Source organism: Ascaphus truei, chromosome 1 (assembly GCF_040206685.1).
Source record: "Ascaphus truei isolate aAscTru1 chromosome 1, aAscTru1.hap1, whole genome shotgun sequence".
Classification (NCBI taxonomy): Eukaryota; Metazoa; Chordata; class Amphibia; order Anura; family Ascaphidae; genus Ascaphus; species Ascaphus truei.
Window position 1 is genome coordinate 38737097 of NC_134483.1, and position 16558 is coordinate 38753654.

At 41.4% G+C, this 16558-nt stretch overlaps 1 protein-coding gene across 6 annotated transcripts in view; it reads right to left on the bottom strand.

Moving 5' to 3' along the window:
* Positions 1–1283: 1283 nt before the first annotated feature.
* MBD2 (methyl-CpG binding domain protein 2) overlaps positions 1284–16558 on the bottom strand; it is an 88840-nt gene continuing 73565 nt past the window's right edge. For all 6 annotated transcript variants that reach the window (XM_075586466.1, XM_075586478.1, XM_075586447.1 and 3 more), the window contains 2 exons: positions 6536–6677; positions 1284–2174 (listed from right to left, as the gene is read on the bottom strand). In XM_075586466.1, the coding sequence (XP_075442581.1) occupies positions 6536–6677 (142 nt within the window). In that variant the 3' untranslated portion in view covers positions 1284–2174. The remainder of the gene's footprint in view (positions 2175–6535; positions 6678–16558) is intronic.

Genomic DNA, 16558 nt, shown 5'->3' on the forward strand with positions numbered 1-16558 from the left:
GTAGATGATTGAAAAAAACATACGTCCGTCAAGTTCAACTTATGCTAAATTTAGACAGACTTTATCCTATATTTGTACTTGCAGTATATTGTTATTATATAGCTTTTCTAAATGGAAACTTCCCTGATAACTACAGGTATTATGATCCGACAAACAATAAGTGGCACTACGCTAGAACGCTCAACATTTCACTTAATGAAATTTACCATCAAGGCAGACATTCACTTAAACATGATGGGACAGCTTAGTATCTTCTGAACTTGGAGCCTCCTGGTGGGAAGATCAGGAACATTCTGCACATGGAGACAACCCAAAATCTAAAGTAGGTATTCCAAAACCGAAATTCTGCAGGGAAAATCTGAAGGCAATGAAACACAGTTTAGGTTTTCAGGATATCCCTGCTTCAGCACAGGTAATTCAATCAGTCCCTGCTTCAGCACAGGTGGCTCAATCAGAGGCTCAGTCTTCGATTGAGTCACCTGTGCTGAAGCTGGGATATCCTGAAAACCTGCCCTTTTAGATGGGCTTGATGACTAGAGTTGAGCACCCCTGCTTCAAGCTGAGTTCATAGTGGAGGAGTTGCTGCATGCGCGTCAACCACAGTAATTGGCTATAGCAGTTAGTCAAGTGCCTGTAGGCTAAGAGGTGCGTTGACGCGGCAGCGTTTTGAGGAGACAATAAATGTTGTTTTCTCTGGCGGCTGCCGTGTGACGTCAGCGTCACGTGAGCTGGTTCATCCAATGAGGACGAATCAGCTTTGTGACGTGTCCGCCACACCCCCTCATCGCTGCCAGGACTATGAGCAGGGATCGCTTGTACTGCAGCCGCACGGCACGGTGGGAGCGCGCACTCTCGCTAGTAAGCGGAGTGTATAATCTGCGCCTGAGAGTGTGGCGCTTCATAATTGCTTCACAACAAGCAATTTGCACATTAATAATCAAGTGCCAAGTAAACAGAAAGCAGAACTGAAAACACACACTACCCCTGTTTTGCACCTGTTCCAACCCATCCTTTGCCCTTAATCTCTTTCAGTTACTTACCCATGTCTCGTGAGCTATTATTGCCCAATACACAAAACGAATAACACAGAATAAGAGGACAGGACCTGTGCGAGATTATTGATACTAATGATACAAGCATTAAGAAGCATCATTTATATAATGGTATGAAATGTACTTTATTTTTATTTTTTAAGATTGTTTTGTTTATAATTATTTTAACTATTCACGAAAAACACACATTGCAACTTCCTAAACCCAATGGGGGGAAAAAATAGACAAGAATCAGATTTCAAATACTCTTTATTTTCTCACTTTAATTTAAATCCACATCTGCCAGTTTTGAGCCCATCATTTAAATTGTAGGTAATGCTACATATTAAAATAAATCTATCCTGATGATGAAAACACGTCGGTATTGAATGGGAAATGCAGTATAAATCTGAATTTGTATGATGAAACAAACCTATGTTTTGTATATAGTGATTGAATAGTTTAGGCCATTCTACTACATGCAGCATATTAAGGTTTTTAAAATCTGTACCCGCTTCGTAAAACTCGACCGTTACGCAGTTAAAATGCTCCAACCCAATGAGGCTTAAAGTCTTGCACCGTCTCCAAATTCTACAAAATACTGTATGTACAAAAGAAGTTGAATAATCCCAGCTACACACGTTTAGCTTTCAAATATAAAATCTATTTGTACATATAGAACAGTAACCAGTCACTGTATATAAAGTTATTTATTTATCTTTAAATATATGATGGAAAAAATGTACAGGAGTCTTCTCAACTGAGGTATAAAAATTATATTTTAAATACACTGAAATCACTAACTGCCCATCAGAAGTGCACAAATATCTTGATTTCTGTTCTTTAAACCAATAATAATAATATTAATAAAAACCAGTCTGCTATAGAATATCGGCTGACTGTGACCTGGTACTTAAAACACAGGTTAATTTTAATAGTACTGCTTTGCATTTAAAAAGTCAGACATTATCAAATAAAGATTGCTTTTCCATAGTATAGATATGTACATCAAAAAAATATGACTCTAGGAAGGCATTGGTTTGTTGCTATTAAAAAACCCTATATATATATGTGCATGTCGTATTCTTTGTAAGCAAAGACCAAGGACATTTTTTTCATCGCTTCCGGAAACAGCTGAGGTACCTGTGAAATAATAAAAAAGGGAATTTAACTTTAATTGTGTTACCCCACTACATAGAAATCTGTTATTCAGCAAATAATTAAACCCACTATAAAACTTATTCCAAGAGCTATTTTCCCATATATAATTAAGGCAATTTTCTGCAGTATTTCAATACTTCCTTTAATCTATGTAAAAAATTAAAAAAGAATTATATTGTCTAAAGCTTTCCATTTTTCTACAACGTAAATGCATATGTGAAATTGATGCATTTATCCATTTACAGTGTTCCTTCAAAACCCTTTCGGTGACACAAAAGGGGGGAAGGGGTCAGGTGACATTTGTTTCATTTTACACCTGATAAACCTTTTATTAATTTGTATACACATTTAAAAAAAAAATGATAAAGAGACAACTTGCATACAATATACCTTCTGATTTCTAAGAATATATTATCTTGCATTTTTAATATAAATCTTGGCTGGGAAATTTGCATACTGTAGCTTTAGTAATGGGAAGGCATAGGCAGAATACTCAAAATACACTTAATTAGATGCATGTTACTATAGTCCTTATTTATCTGAGAAGTATGGGCTGTGTTTGATTGGCAAAAACATACATTTTTACATAAGTAAAAACCCTGAAAACTCTGTCAAAAAGCCACAAACCCATGCTATATGTTGGTTTAAATACAGGGATTTACTTTACATTAAAACCCTTGTTTGAGGGAAAACATGAGTGGTCCTGAAAAAGGCGAATTATTCTTGCTGTTTTGCGATAGTTCCATTTCTCCTAGTCCCTCCTGTGCCAGTACAAATGAATGGGATGTGAGCATCCTAACGTCTAATGCAAAATGCTAGCAGAGCATCCCAACGTCTGCACCAATAGTAGCAGATCTTTGCAAATCCTTGCCGACAGGTGGCTGGGAGGAAAGGAACTTCACCCACTCTTTTGGCAAATGGTGGAAATGGCACTATTGCTCAAAAGATCTGAGGTAATCATCTATGTCCTCTTGGCCCGCCACGAATCGGGGAAACGTGTTGTAGGTTAGATGCAGGGTAAGACTAGCCCCAAGGTTTAGTCACCAAACACTGCACTGACAGCAACACAGAAATACAAATCCCGACAATAACCGACTGATCAGTGGCAGGGGTTATAGTTGTCTCAAACATAGGGAGCCCTAAAGTCTGGGGAACACAAAATATGCAATAGGTGGAACATCGTCTCTCAAGGAGGGATGCTCCTTGTCCCAAGTTCTGCACATAGACCAGGTACATTAATGTCGTTATATATTTATGCCTATACCTAGTATAGGACACGGGATACAGGATCAGGCAGCATGGGCAAAAAAAGGGCAGAAATGTCAAAATGTCAAAATGTAAAAAGTGCTGGCGTAAATAAATATTACCTTGATGGCTGGGAGTTTACACACAGAAAGAGGGCCTGAGTAAGCTCAACCGTCACAGTGGCTTTTGGGGACTTTGGGGGATTCTGGTCTTTAGCCCAGGAATAAGAAAGCCCTAAGGCTAGCTGCACCCAGATGCACCAGCAAAACAAACCTGCAAGGAGAGAACCTAACCCCCTTGACCGGTAGGACAAAAATAACTGCAGTAAGGAGAGTAGGAAGCCTTTTAGGGGCCTGATGGAACCCGATTCGTTGAACGTTTGACCTACCCTCAACATGGCAGGGCTTAATCCCCATGTGTACTGGCACAGGAGGGACATGGGAGAAATCTGCATAATTTCTTAGCCAGCTAGATAACATTTTAATAAACTCTGCTTCATCTTGTACAAAACTGAATATTTTACTGGCTACAAACACATGAAATGACCCTACATTAATGTCCTACTTTCACCATTATCAAAAAGAAAGCACAAGAATATGAGAACAAGGACACCTGTTGACTATGTTTCTGAATGCTAATTAGTGCGTGTGTGTGTGTAGATAGATGCAGCAAACATAAGCTTATAGGGGACCATTTTATATGGTTTTGAAGCAAAAGGTGGCACTGTGTGCTCATTTGCATGTCATTTCCCAGAATCCCTTGCTGCAGTGGAAACACTGTGTGCTGAGTGATAATGGTGAAATGCAGGGTCGCAGACCTGTCTAAGACATGCAAATGAGCATACAGTAATATTTCCATTTCCTATATGCTTTACTGTGGAAGGTTTTGTCACTGTGTGTGTGTGTGTGTGTGTGTGTAGATCTACACACACACACACACACACACACACACACACACACACACACACACACACACACACCCTTCCACAGTAAAGCATATAGCAAATGGAAATATTACTGTATGCTCATTTGCAGTGGTCGACAAATCACCAAAAAATCTACTCGCCGAACAAAAAAATCTACTCGCCACCTAGTACCACACGTGTGCTGCTTGGGCCAATAGGAGCTCGCCACGATGTTAAATCCACTCGCCCGGGGCGTGCAAATGTATAGGTTTGTCGAACACTGCTCATTTGCATGTCTTAGACAGGTCTGCGACCCTGCGTTTCACCATTATCACTCAGCACACAGTGTTTCCACTGCAGCAAGGGATTCTGGGAAATGACATGCAAATGAGCACACAGTGCCACCTTTTGCTTCAAAACCATATAAAATGGTCCCCTATAAGCTTATGTTTGCTGCATTTCACAGCTTTGAGCACAGCCTGGGTTAAGATGCATAGTCAGTAAACCCACCCACATGTTTTTGTCACTTTTTTTACCCACCATATCTTAACTAAGTGTGGTGAAACCTATCCCTGCTTCATTTTGCAAAGCCAGTATAACCAACCCCACACTGATGAGACCCATTAAGGTCAAAACAGCTGTCTGTGGGTAGGTGTACTGGCTATGCATCTTAACCCAGGCTGAGCTCAAAGCTATGAAATGCCACAAGCATAAGCTTATCGGGGACCAGGTCATATGGTTTTGCAACAAAAGGTGTCACTGTGTGCTCATTTGCATGTCATTTCCCAGAATCCCTTGTTGCAGTGGAAACACTGTGTGCTGAGTGATAATGGTGAAAGGTAGGGTCGCAGACCTGTCTAAGACACGTGAATGAGCATACAGTAATATTTCCATTTGAGATATATATATATATATATATATATATATATATAAAACAAAACGACAGAAGCGCCAGCTCCATAGCATAATACTGTAAAAATAGAAGGATTCTTTAAGGAAACAGAGAATGGTCACCAGGACCTATACTCACAATGTGGGTAAAAACACAATCGATTGAGACAATCTGTAAACAGCAGCGGGTCAGCGCTGATGGATATATCAGACAGGTAGCCAGGACCAATAGGTGATGAAGTGGTTAATCAATGGAGGAAAACAGTCCACAGCATGCCTCTTAGATGTAGGGATGATAAATACACCAAAGTCTAAATCCCACCAGTCAGTGGAGTGTATGATACAGTGTCCTCCTGTAATGGTGAAGGATAAACCACACTGGACTCTCAGTAGCAGCAGCCAGATGATTGCGCTGCTGTGAATCAGATGACTTCACAGCAATGGCAGCGCCACGAGGGGTAGGAGATGAGGTAGCTGTGAGCATGTAAAGTCTCCGGATAGCAGCACAAAACAAATTTAAACCTGGCCTGTCTCTGCCTGTCGTATGTGCGTCACCGCGTGCTGACGTCACACGCCAACGCGTTTCGTCACGATCATTGACTTTCTCAAGATTGTATATTGATCACTTTGAAGTTGAGTATAGAGCTAAAAACATTATTGATTGTCTGATGGTGGCATATGATCACACATTTTTTGTCCAGATCATGAAGTATTCACACATTCATATACATTGTTATATGGGAGTGTGTTTGTCATCATATCTGTATTCCTTATTATTATCCCGTTTTTATTTAATTATGTAATGTTTATTATTACCTTGGGATTCCTTACAATCACACACTGACAGTTTGCAGCCTGTTTGCACTTTAGACAGCCCATCATGGCACTATATAAACTGGCATCTATTGCTACTGTCTATCCTTGAGAAAGTCCCTGATCGTGACGAAACGCGTTGGCGTGTGACGTCAGTACGCGGTGACGCGCATACGACAGGCGGAGCCAGGCCAGGTTTGAATTTGTTTTGTGCTGCTATCTGGAGACTTTACATGCTCACAGCTACCTCATCTCCTACCCCTCATGGCGCCGCCATTGCTGTGAAGTCATCTGATTCACAGCAGCTCTATCATCTGGCTGCTGCTACTGAGAGTCCAGTGTGGTTTATCCTTCACCATTACAGGAGGACACTGTATCATACGCTCCACTGGCTGGTGGGATTTAGACTTTTAGGCTCCGTGATTTGTTCGAATAACGGCCGCTGCATCTGTACATACAGTATTTGTGTGTGTGGTTTTGTTTATTTTACCTATTCTGGTGCCGATTCATCGTCGCCACTGTCCATATCCACATCTGTGTTGTTTGCGGACTCAGCAGCATGTGCCAGCATATCTGCCATTAGAGCATCTTCTAGTTTCTTCCGAACCTGCTGCACCCTCTCTTCTTGTTTCCTAAAGGGAACAAAAATAAAAGGCAATTTAGTGGAGTAACATGTTTTGTCAGTACATGTATCGACTATTCGTATACTATTCGTATACATAAATAGGCAATTTAACAAATTGCACAAAACCAACATGGCTAGCAATCTGGACATTGGATTAATCACAAAACCAAGTACAGATTGAGCCAATAAAAAACACTAGATTGGACCGCTGCTGCTGCTACTGCTGCTAGAATACAGTCCTGTTCGTAATTTGCATTTTAAATTGTGTATTAAAAAGGTCAACCTGAGAAATAAAAATGTTGTTGGTTCAAACTTAGAGCAAAACGCTGTATATTATATTTGCATTCCTGTCATTTTGTTTCTGCCGTTTATAACATACTGTAGGCACAGCAAAGATTGCAAAAGCCATTTTAAGAATGCAAGGCACAGGGAGATAAAACACACAGTGCCTCTGAGCTAGCACTGGGATTTCAAGCCAATGATCCCTCCTAAAAGTCCGTATTTCCCAACATTACCAATCATGCATAACAAGTAAATAAAATACTAGATAAAAATGCTAAAGCAACGTCAAAAAGTCTGATCCGACACTGACACTGGCACCTGGACGACGACCGCAGCACAAGTATCTAATTTATGTAATGTCAGCATAATCCAGAGTGCCATGCAACAGAAAACTAGGAATGACTGATTCCTGCATAACTGTGTCAAGTTCAAATGGCAAAAACTGCTGGAAAAAAGAAGGTACACAGGAACTGTTCTCTCGCACAGTTAACCTGCTCTCCTAATGAAACTCCAGAGACAATTTTGAATTCCTGGCAGCATAAATTCAATAGCAAACAGCATCTTCCAACACTAGGGGGCCTATGCAGAGAGCAGCGCTATTTCAAAACTCGCCATTTTTTGGAGAAATTCGCGCAGAAAACAGCAGAAAATGGCGAGTTACGAAAAACGCGCCAATTTTTTTTTTCTATTTCTAAAACTCGCCTCGCGGCTGGCGAGAACCTCCATCTCGCCAGTTTTAAAAATATCCTAATGCAGAGAGGCGCGAACGGCATCTAGCGGCTGTTCGCGCCAATAAAATGGCGCGATTGTCTCCTTTTTGCCTCGCCAGGAAAAGTTGGCAAGAAGCTGCCGCTCGCGGCCATAGGAAAGGGAAAAAAAGGCGCAAATTTTTTTTAACACATTTCTGCAGCGCGCATCTCGCCAATTTAAACTCGCCACACGCATTCATGTTAAACATAGCAGAATTCGCACATTTCTGCATATGGAGAATAAAACTCTCCAAAAAAGCTACTTTTTATTAAACTCGCCAATTTTAAAATTCGCTGCTCTCTGCATAGGCCCCTAGATTTGTAGCGCTGAATTAGCTCCATTAATTTATTGATGAAATCACCTGGTTACATTAAATACTAATGAGCATGCATTAACTGCTGCAACTAAATTGCTGCAATATACAGTACACTGTGAGTAAAAGCTGTGGGGGCTGGGGGGGGGGGGAAGGGGAGGGGAGGGGTATGGAAATAGAGGTATTGAACTGTTAGGAACAAATTAAGAAGCAAAATGTGTCATTTTACTTAGCACTGAAATAGTAGCAGTTGCATCTATCTAATTTCACAACAGCTACATTACCAGATATAATGTGAAATCGTATGTTTAAAAAATATATTTAATCAGTTCTGTACAGTAGTACTAAATAGTGACATTTTTTGTTTTTATTCAACTCTTAATGCCATTTTAATTCGTTTTACAGCTGCAGACCAAGCAATAACCCCCATGTGTTTTTTTTATAATGTAAATCAGTTCTGTACTCTGAGAAAATACTTGTAGCATTTTTTTTAAACAAGTCTGAATGACATTTATAATGTAACAAGTCTTTTTTATTTCTATAGCAACCATTTACAAAGTCCCATTGCCTTCAGAACACTCCTCTGCATTAATTTAGTGAACCCCCGAACCAAATCTTCGCCGATCGAGCACAGAAGAACGGTTCGATCGGTAAATTAGCTAATTACTTATTGTGTGGATTGCATTGAAGCACATATTAGAGGGAAAAAATATTTTTATTTTAAGCAGCAGTCCGAGCTGCGGGGTTTTTTGTTGTTTGTTTTGTCCCCCCCCCCCTTTAATATGTGCATTAATACAATCCCCACAATGATAAGTAATTAGGTAAGTTGTCGATGATCGGTGACGATTCAGCTCGGGGGTTCACTAAATGGCTGTTAATGCAGCAAATCAGGACCAAAAATGCACAGTTCTGTGGGGAAGATCATGTGACCAGGCAGTCACTAGATTTGTACAATTGGTGCACTGCTAGAGAGAGGACAGGGCTCAAAAAAGGGGTGTGCCAGAGCCTGTTTCAGAAGAGGAAGGGGTGTGACTTTGTAAATGGTTCCTATAGAAACAAAAAAAGCTTGTTACATTATATAATACATTCAAAATGTCAGAGTTATTTTAAGAACAAAATGCTACAAGTATTTTCTCATAGTAAAGAACTGATTTATTAAAACACACACACATGTAGGATATTTCTTGGTCTGCAGCTTTAAAGCATCCTTTGATTTCTATAGCAGGTTTTAGCCCACCTCACCAGCAGTGCAAGATTTTGCAACACTTTCCTGGTTAGAATAATTTGTTGCAAAATATACCTGTAGTTTGAGCTGCAAACTGTAGCAATAGATAATGTTACCGTAGTAATATAAAGATACATTGTAGCTGCTCAGTTACATTAACTGAAGCAGCCATTATGTTAGGCACGCAATCAGAATTTTGGCACATCTATAACAGGAGCACCAATCTATTGCTAGCTTAAGTAAGAATGTAGAATTATACATCGTCACATGCTTTATATATACAAATAAGAAAAAAAGTTTAAAAAAAGTTGGAAAGTACTGTAGTATTGCTGCGTTAGAAACAGCAGACAGAGATAGTTTGCTCTAAACTGTAAGGGTGCTACCACAGGATAATGGCTTCCTAGAAAGCTATTGGAATCACAAAAGGGATTATTTTTCCTCCCCTCTCCCTTTTGTATTGCTGCGTTAACCAGAAATTTAGTAGGAGTTACTTGACTGTGCTAGTACTTTAATAGACGCGTTTCACATACAACTAATCAATATAATTGACATTTGTATGGGGGAAAAAAAATATATCAAAATTCAAGTGGAAATTTCGCCAGCATGTACTTTTACATGGTCTAGTGTAATTCTAACCTTGTGTAATACTTGATGTTTTAACAGGCTAACAAGACACATTCTTTAGAAACAGACGTGGCAAGATTGCAGATATTTTCCGAAGCATCTAGTTACCATGGAAACATGAAACCTTTTTTTTAGAAATAGTTTAAAAAATGCTTACAAAAAGGCATTAAGCGGGAACGTTTTCGGGCCAACTGTCCTTTCTCAAGTGGCAGTTAAGCCAGAAACATTCCTGCTTCGTGCCTTTCTTGTATGTAAATCTCTCCCCCCACTCTCTCTCTCTCTCTCTCTCTCCCCCCACTCTCTCTCCCCCCACTCTCTCTCTCTCTCTCCCCCCACTCTCTCTCTCTCTCTCCCCCCCACTCTCTCTCTCTCTTCCCCCACTCTCTCTCCCCCACTCTCTCTCTCCCCCACTCTCTCTCTCCCCCCTCTCTCTCTCTCTCTCCCCACTCTCTCTCTCCCCCCCCCTCTCTCTCTCCCCCCCCCCCTCTCTCTCTCCCCCCCCTCTCTCTCTCTCTCCCCCCCCCTCTCTCTCTCTCTCCCCCCCCCCTCTCTCTCTGTCCCCCCCCCCCTCTCTCTCTCCCCCCCCCTCTCTCTCTCCCCCCCCTCTCTCTCTCTCCCCCCCCCTCTCTCTCTCTCTCTGTCTCTCTCTCTCCCCCACACTCTGGATCTCTTATTTACCCTATATATCTTACTTGCCCCATACTTCAGCGAAATAACCTATACTGCTTTCTTCCAGATCTGACTCAAGCTTCACACGGAAGACATCGGAACCCCCCCTAACCCAGAAGAGAGGTAGGGAACACATCCCCTCCAATGTATAACATTGCGGGAATAAGGGTACCTGGACATTGAGGGACTGTGGATCAGGTAAGATCCCAGGCGGGATTGCTGCTTTAGATATTGTGAAGCGGTGACGTCCAGACACTGGTTAAGGTGTTCAGGAAACTAGTCATCCACACCAGGCTTTTATTTCTAGATCCGACATTTACGCACACACACACACGTAACAAGGACTAATTGTAGTATAATGTAATACAATGTAATACAATAAATACATTTATGTCAAAAACGAATGTTGTTCTGACTAGGAATTTATTAAATGTATTTTATTTATATATTTTATTTTAAAGCGGGGTTGGGGGGCGGGACTAGGGTTGGGGGGCGGGACTGGGGTTGGGGACGGGACTAGGGGCGGGGTTGGGGACGGGACTAGGGGCGGGGTTGGGGGCGGGACTAGGTGGTGAGTAGATTTTTTGGTTGGGCGAGTAGATTTTTGGGTGATTTGTCAAACACTGTATATATACATACATACATATATACATATATATATATATATATATATATATATATATATATATATATATATATATATATATATATACACATATATACATACATATATATACACATACATATATATATATATACATATACATATATATACACACATATACATATATATACACACATATACATATATATATATATATATATATATATATATACATACACACACACACACACACATATACAGTAAGCCATGGGTATGACTAAACTGCACCTGACTGGAGGGTCTGGTGGCAACATGTTAGTGCTACTCGTGGCGGGGTTGCTCCTGTAAAATATCACGTTAACAACTTTAAAGTAATCGTAGTACAAGGAGCCTCAAAAAACTAGCTCCTACTGCCTTGTGGATATTACTTGGTTGGAAAAAGGTGACATCACTCTGAGAAAAGCACAATCGCCGAGGCATTAGGTAGTCAGCAGCAGATCAATCTCTTGCTCTCTGGCAGAAGCTACAAAGATTGAGGCACTGAACATCTTGACTCGGCTGGTTGGGAGCTGATTATATATGTGCAGAGTGCTCAATAAGGCTGTTTTGTACCAAAATTCCCTATTTAAGTCAATGTGGAATGGTCTACAGAAGGGATGGTAGGTCTAGGGTAGCCTCCACTTTACCACCCTATTGCCTTGACATACGAGTCAAAAGGTCTTGGTGCGATGGTAGCAAGATTTAATAAGGGGTATAAGGAACCTGAGGCAGCCATCAATGCATCCAAGCAGCCCTAGTGAGGGGTGGCTTGCTTAATTTTATTGAGGATGGCCCTAGAAAAAAGGTGGGGGCGGGAAGCCATGACCCAATCTAATCTATCCTGGCCAAGACGAAATAAAGCCACTCGCTCGCATGTTTGAATGTAATGACCCCTGGATTTGATTCGGACTCTAATTTACGGAAGACTAAAGTAATTGGTTAGGCTCTGATTAATTAATTGATTAGGCTCGGATTCGACATTACTGCCCCATAAGAAACTCGGCTATTTGATGCAGGTTCTATACAAGGGAATGATTATACCATATTCTGGCATGGAAAAGCTTATAGAAGAAAAGAGAGCAGGGAGAAGCCTTTGCTATTAAAAACTATTTACTAACTTCCTGTGAAAGTCTCAATGTTTTATCTATTTGACTCATGACACTCAAGAGTGAACACAGAGTGGCTTTATCACATTGTTTAGCATCTATGCGCCTACCTAACTCCTTGAAAAGGAGATTGACAAAAGTCACAGAAACTAGACCTTAATACTTGGTGACTTAAATGCAAGAATTGAAGGTAGATTTGAGAACTGTATGAAAAAGAGAATAAAACAAATAGTGCAAAGATTATGTGAGGAATCAAGGAGTGCGTCCCTTGCGGCGCGTTCCCTCCTTGCCTATCTATAGTACTGCAGCGGCAGCTGGCGAAGATTCGCCCCCCGCTGATGTGCGCATCACCGTTCCTGTTACAGAGCGTGCGCACACCCGCACCCGCTCTTTCTATGCACGGTCACTGAGCATAGCTCTGCCCCCTCGGGACGCGCCGCACCTCCATTGTGCGCGGGGCACGCGCATGATGGCGTGCAACGAGCCCCAGCTACATGTCAAGCTTTGCTATGAGCCTTGTCTCCTGCAGCCTATCCTGGCATCTGTGGAGGCCCCGCCTCCGCTCCCTCCCCTACTGGTTCCTGTCTCCTATATAAGACTGCCTCTTCCTGGTATACCTTGCTGAACATAGACTTTGTGTAGCCTTGTGTGTGCCTGGCTTGTCCAGCCCTGTCTTGCTTTGTTTTCTACAGTTACCTCTCGTGTACCGACCTGACTTTGGATTTGGATTCTCTCTGGCTCGTGACCCATGGCTTATGGATTAACCTCTCGTGTACCGACCTGGCTTTGCATTTGGATTCTCTCTGGCTCTTTACCCTTGGCTTACGGATAACGACTACGTGTACCTCCCCTACCCTTGGAACCTGGCGAGTATTGGATTAACCCTTTTTCTTCATACCCAGACCCAGCAACGCTACAAACCACCTACTGGGCCCGCCTTCGCTACTTTGGGTGTGTGGCATTGTCCTTCCCACCTCAGTGCCGGGGTCAGGTCTTGTCTGTGGGCTCGCACAAGCGTGACAGATTATCTGTGTTTAGTAATATTCAAAGGAATGTGAATATTGATCTCCTCTTTTGAGCTAAACTTGCCTTATATCATTTTCCCAGCCGCAGAAGGAAAGGAGAATGAGAAGGAAGGGAGAATATATAGTGTAACAACGTTTAATACAATCAAAGAGCTTAAAAACAGATTTCTGTTCGAGAAGGAAAGGGAGAATATATAGTGTAACAACGTTTAATACAATCAAAGAGCTTAAAAACAGATTTCTGCTCTTTCAAAACTGAAAAGCACAAGGACCTCTAACAGAGACTGGTGGCAGAGAACGTACCGCTGCCCGACTTCCGATTTCTCCATCTTGGATTAACCAGTCTGGTTTAGTCGTAACCGCGCCTCTCGATCAGAGCATCCATCAACCTTCAAATAATGATTATCAATAGCAACCCAAAACGTTTCACCAGATGCTGGCTTCCTGCTCAGGGGTCCATTCTAGTCCCACACACTCCCTCCTTTATACTGTATGCCCACCCCACGCTGATGTTAATGGTGCAACTTATATAGGTTTGGTGGAAATCTAAAAATATGTTCAATAAAAAAAAAAAACTGAAAAACCACATTAATATATTGGAGTTGACATTATTATATATTTAAAATATATAAACGTGGAAAATATATAGAAGCATAAAAGAAAGATGTGATGGCAAAACTGTTTACACTTATATACAAATAATAGTATACATCTACATTTATATTTTGCATTGATATTCTCTATACTGGAACTCAATCATCCATAAAATATCTAGAGAGGATATATTACCAAGTAGATGCTCATCTGAATACTCCAAATAATATCTCTTTTTAAAAAAAAAAAATTAAATTCAATATAATATACTGTATATATAAAAATAGATCAAATATTAGAGAAAAATATTTTCCCCTACCAATAAGTGTGTCAAAAACTACTTTTCCATCAATGGCAATGATGATCTTCCAACCTCAGGTGGATAATAGCTAATAAAACACCCATAAAACAAAAAAAAGAAAAAAGAAATTAAGGTGAAATATAGAAAGGGAAACGTCAAATAAAAAAAGTACAACTCGTGTATGTAATCCTTATTATAGAGAGGGAGAGGGATTGGGAGAGCCCACAGCAAGTCTATCTTGCAAAGCACTGTGCTTGTTTTTAATTTCATATACCCACATTGTTTTGTGTTTTGATAATTGACCTGCTATTCTATGCAAACATAGAATAGGTAAAATGAAAGAAATGGCCAGCGAGTGTTAGAACTCAGCTGAGACTTGGGAAAGCTTAAAAAATGCAAGGAGAAATATAGAGAAAAATGAATACCCCTTTATATAACCTTCTTGGTTTATTTGAAAGGGCCCTTTCAATACAGTACACCGACAAGGTCTTTTTAACATTCTGAGTTAACTGGGTTTGCCCCTCAAACTGTTGGACATCATTTACTCATTACATCAAGGTGTGAACGCAACTGTAGTGCATGAAAACAAAGAATTAAAATGCTTTCACACAAATAATGCGATGAAACGGTGGTGCATCTTAGTCTGTGCTTTTTAATATCTTTTCATGTCTGCTTTTTCACACATTCATGGACAGCAGTGATGGCATTTATCTTTGAACCAGACTATCGGGAGGTTAATAAAAAATAAAGGAAAAGCGGATTCCGAGAGATTTCTTGTTCACAGAAGATGGGGCTTTGGATGCCCACAGTGAATCCTTCTTGCAAAATTCTGTGTCACCCAAGAGTTTCCGGTTGACCGGTTTTTAAAAAGACTGATCATGTTCAGTACCAAAAGGGTGGAAGAACCAATGCCTGACATTACTCTAGAGGGTACATTTCTTGGCATTGTTGACCGCTTTTGCTACTTGGGTTCTAGGATCAGCTGCAATCTTGACCTTCAGACTGAACTGACCGAATCTGAAAAGTAGCTCAAGCAGTACAAGAAGTTCATGCTATTACAGAAACGTACCTAGCTACGGAGACCACCTTTATTATTTTCCATGTAAGTTACGGATTTTATTTTTCTTCTTTAATAAATTGCACGTTTTAATCTATTTGTACTGCCTTGGCTGTCATCCTCCCTTGGGTTTTTGCTGCGAGGCACCGCCAGTCTTTGGACTGAAGACGCGGACATACACCAAACAGAGGAAAGCCTGTGTCAAGAACTGCCTGTGTGGTTTTCACCCACACTTGCCCGTGTGAGTGTAGTATATCATCTCACTTCCATTGCTATTATTGCCACCACCAGTGTGTTTTTCCACACCCTTCCCCCCCTCTCCCCCACTCCGTCTCTCCCAGTATCCTGCCCTCTCCTCACTCTGCAAGCATCACGTCACTCATCTTGGACTTTTGTGCGCTCTCTCTGCCTACTGGCTCATTATGAAATAAAAAGAAGACACAGCGCACAACGCTCATAGTGCATTAAAATATATATAATGTGATACAAATAAAGGTGAGTATTAGGCGTACATTTAAGTAAGAAAAACAGGCATTGGAGGGTTATTGTTACCCATACACCACTCGGGACGACAGTGGAGAAGTCTTCAGTGTGCAGACACACCACTCCTGGCGTCACGGTCACTTGCACCCAGACTGGGTCTTGACTGGTAACCAGCTCCTGTTGTAGATAGCAGTTCAGCAGGGCTCACAATACATGCAATGTCCTCAGATAGGGTAATCTTTGCAGCAACACAAACCACGCTGTCCTTCACTCCGTCCGGTACTTCCGTATTGGTGACGTCACTCGGGAGCGTCAGCGCGTCGTAGCCCTTCCGGACAGCGTTATGGCCCGCAGGAGGATGTTATATAGTCCAAGAGTCCAAAAAGTTCTCAGAGCAGCTAGAGTTCTATTATCCAACGCGTTTCGAGACAGCTAGGTCTCTTCATCATCCTTGATCATTCATCATCCCTGATAAAGAGACCTAGCTGTCTCGAAACGCGTTGGATAATAGAACTCTAGCTGCTCTGAGAACTTTTTGGACTCTTGGACTATATAACATCCTCCTGCGGGCCATAACGCTGTCCGGAAGGGCTACGACGCGCTGACGCTCCCGAGTGACGTCACCAATACGGAAGTACCGGACGGAGTGAAGGACAGCGTGGTTTGTGTTGCTGCAAAGATTGCCCTATCTGAGGACATTGCGTGTATTGTGAGCCCTGCTGAACTGCTATCTACAACAGGAGCTGGTTACCAGTCAAGACCCAGTCTGGGTGCAAGTGACCGTGACGCCAGGAGTGGTGTGTCTGCACACTGAAG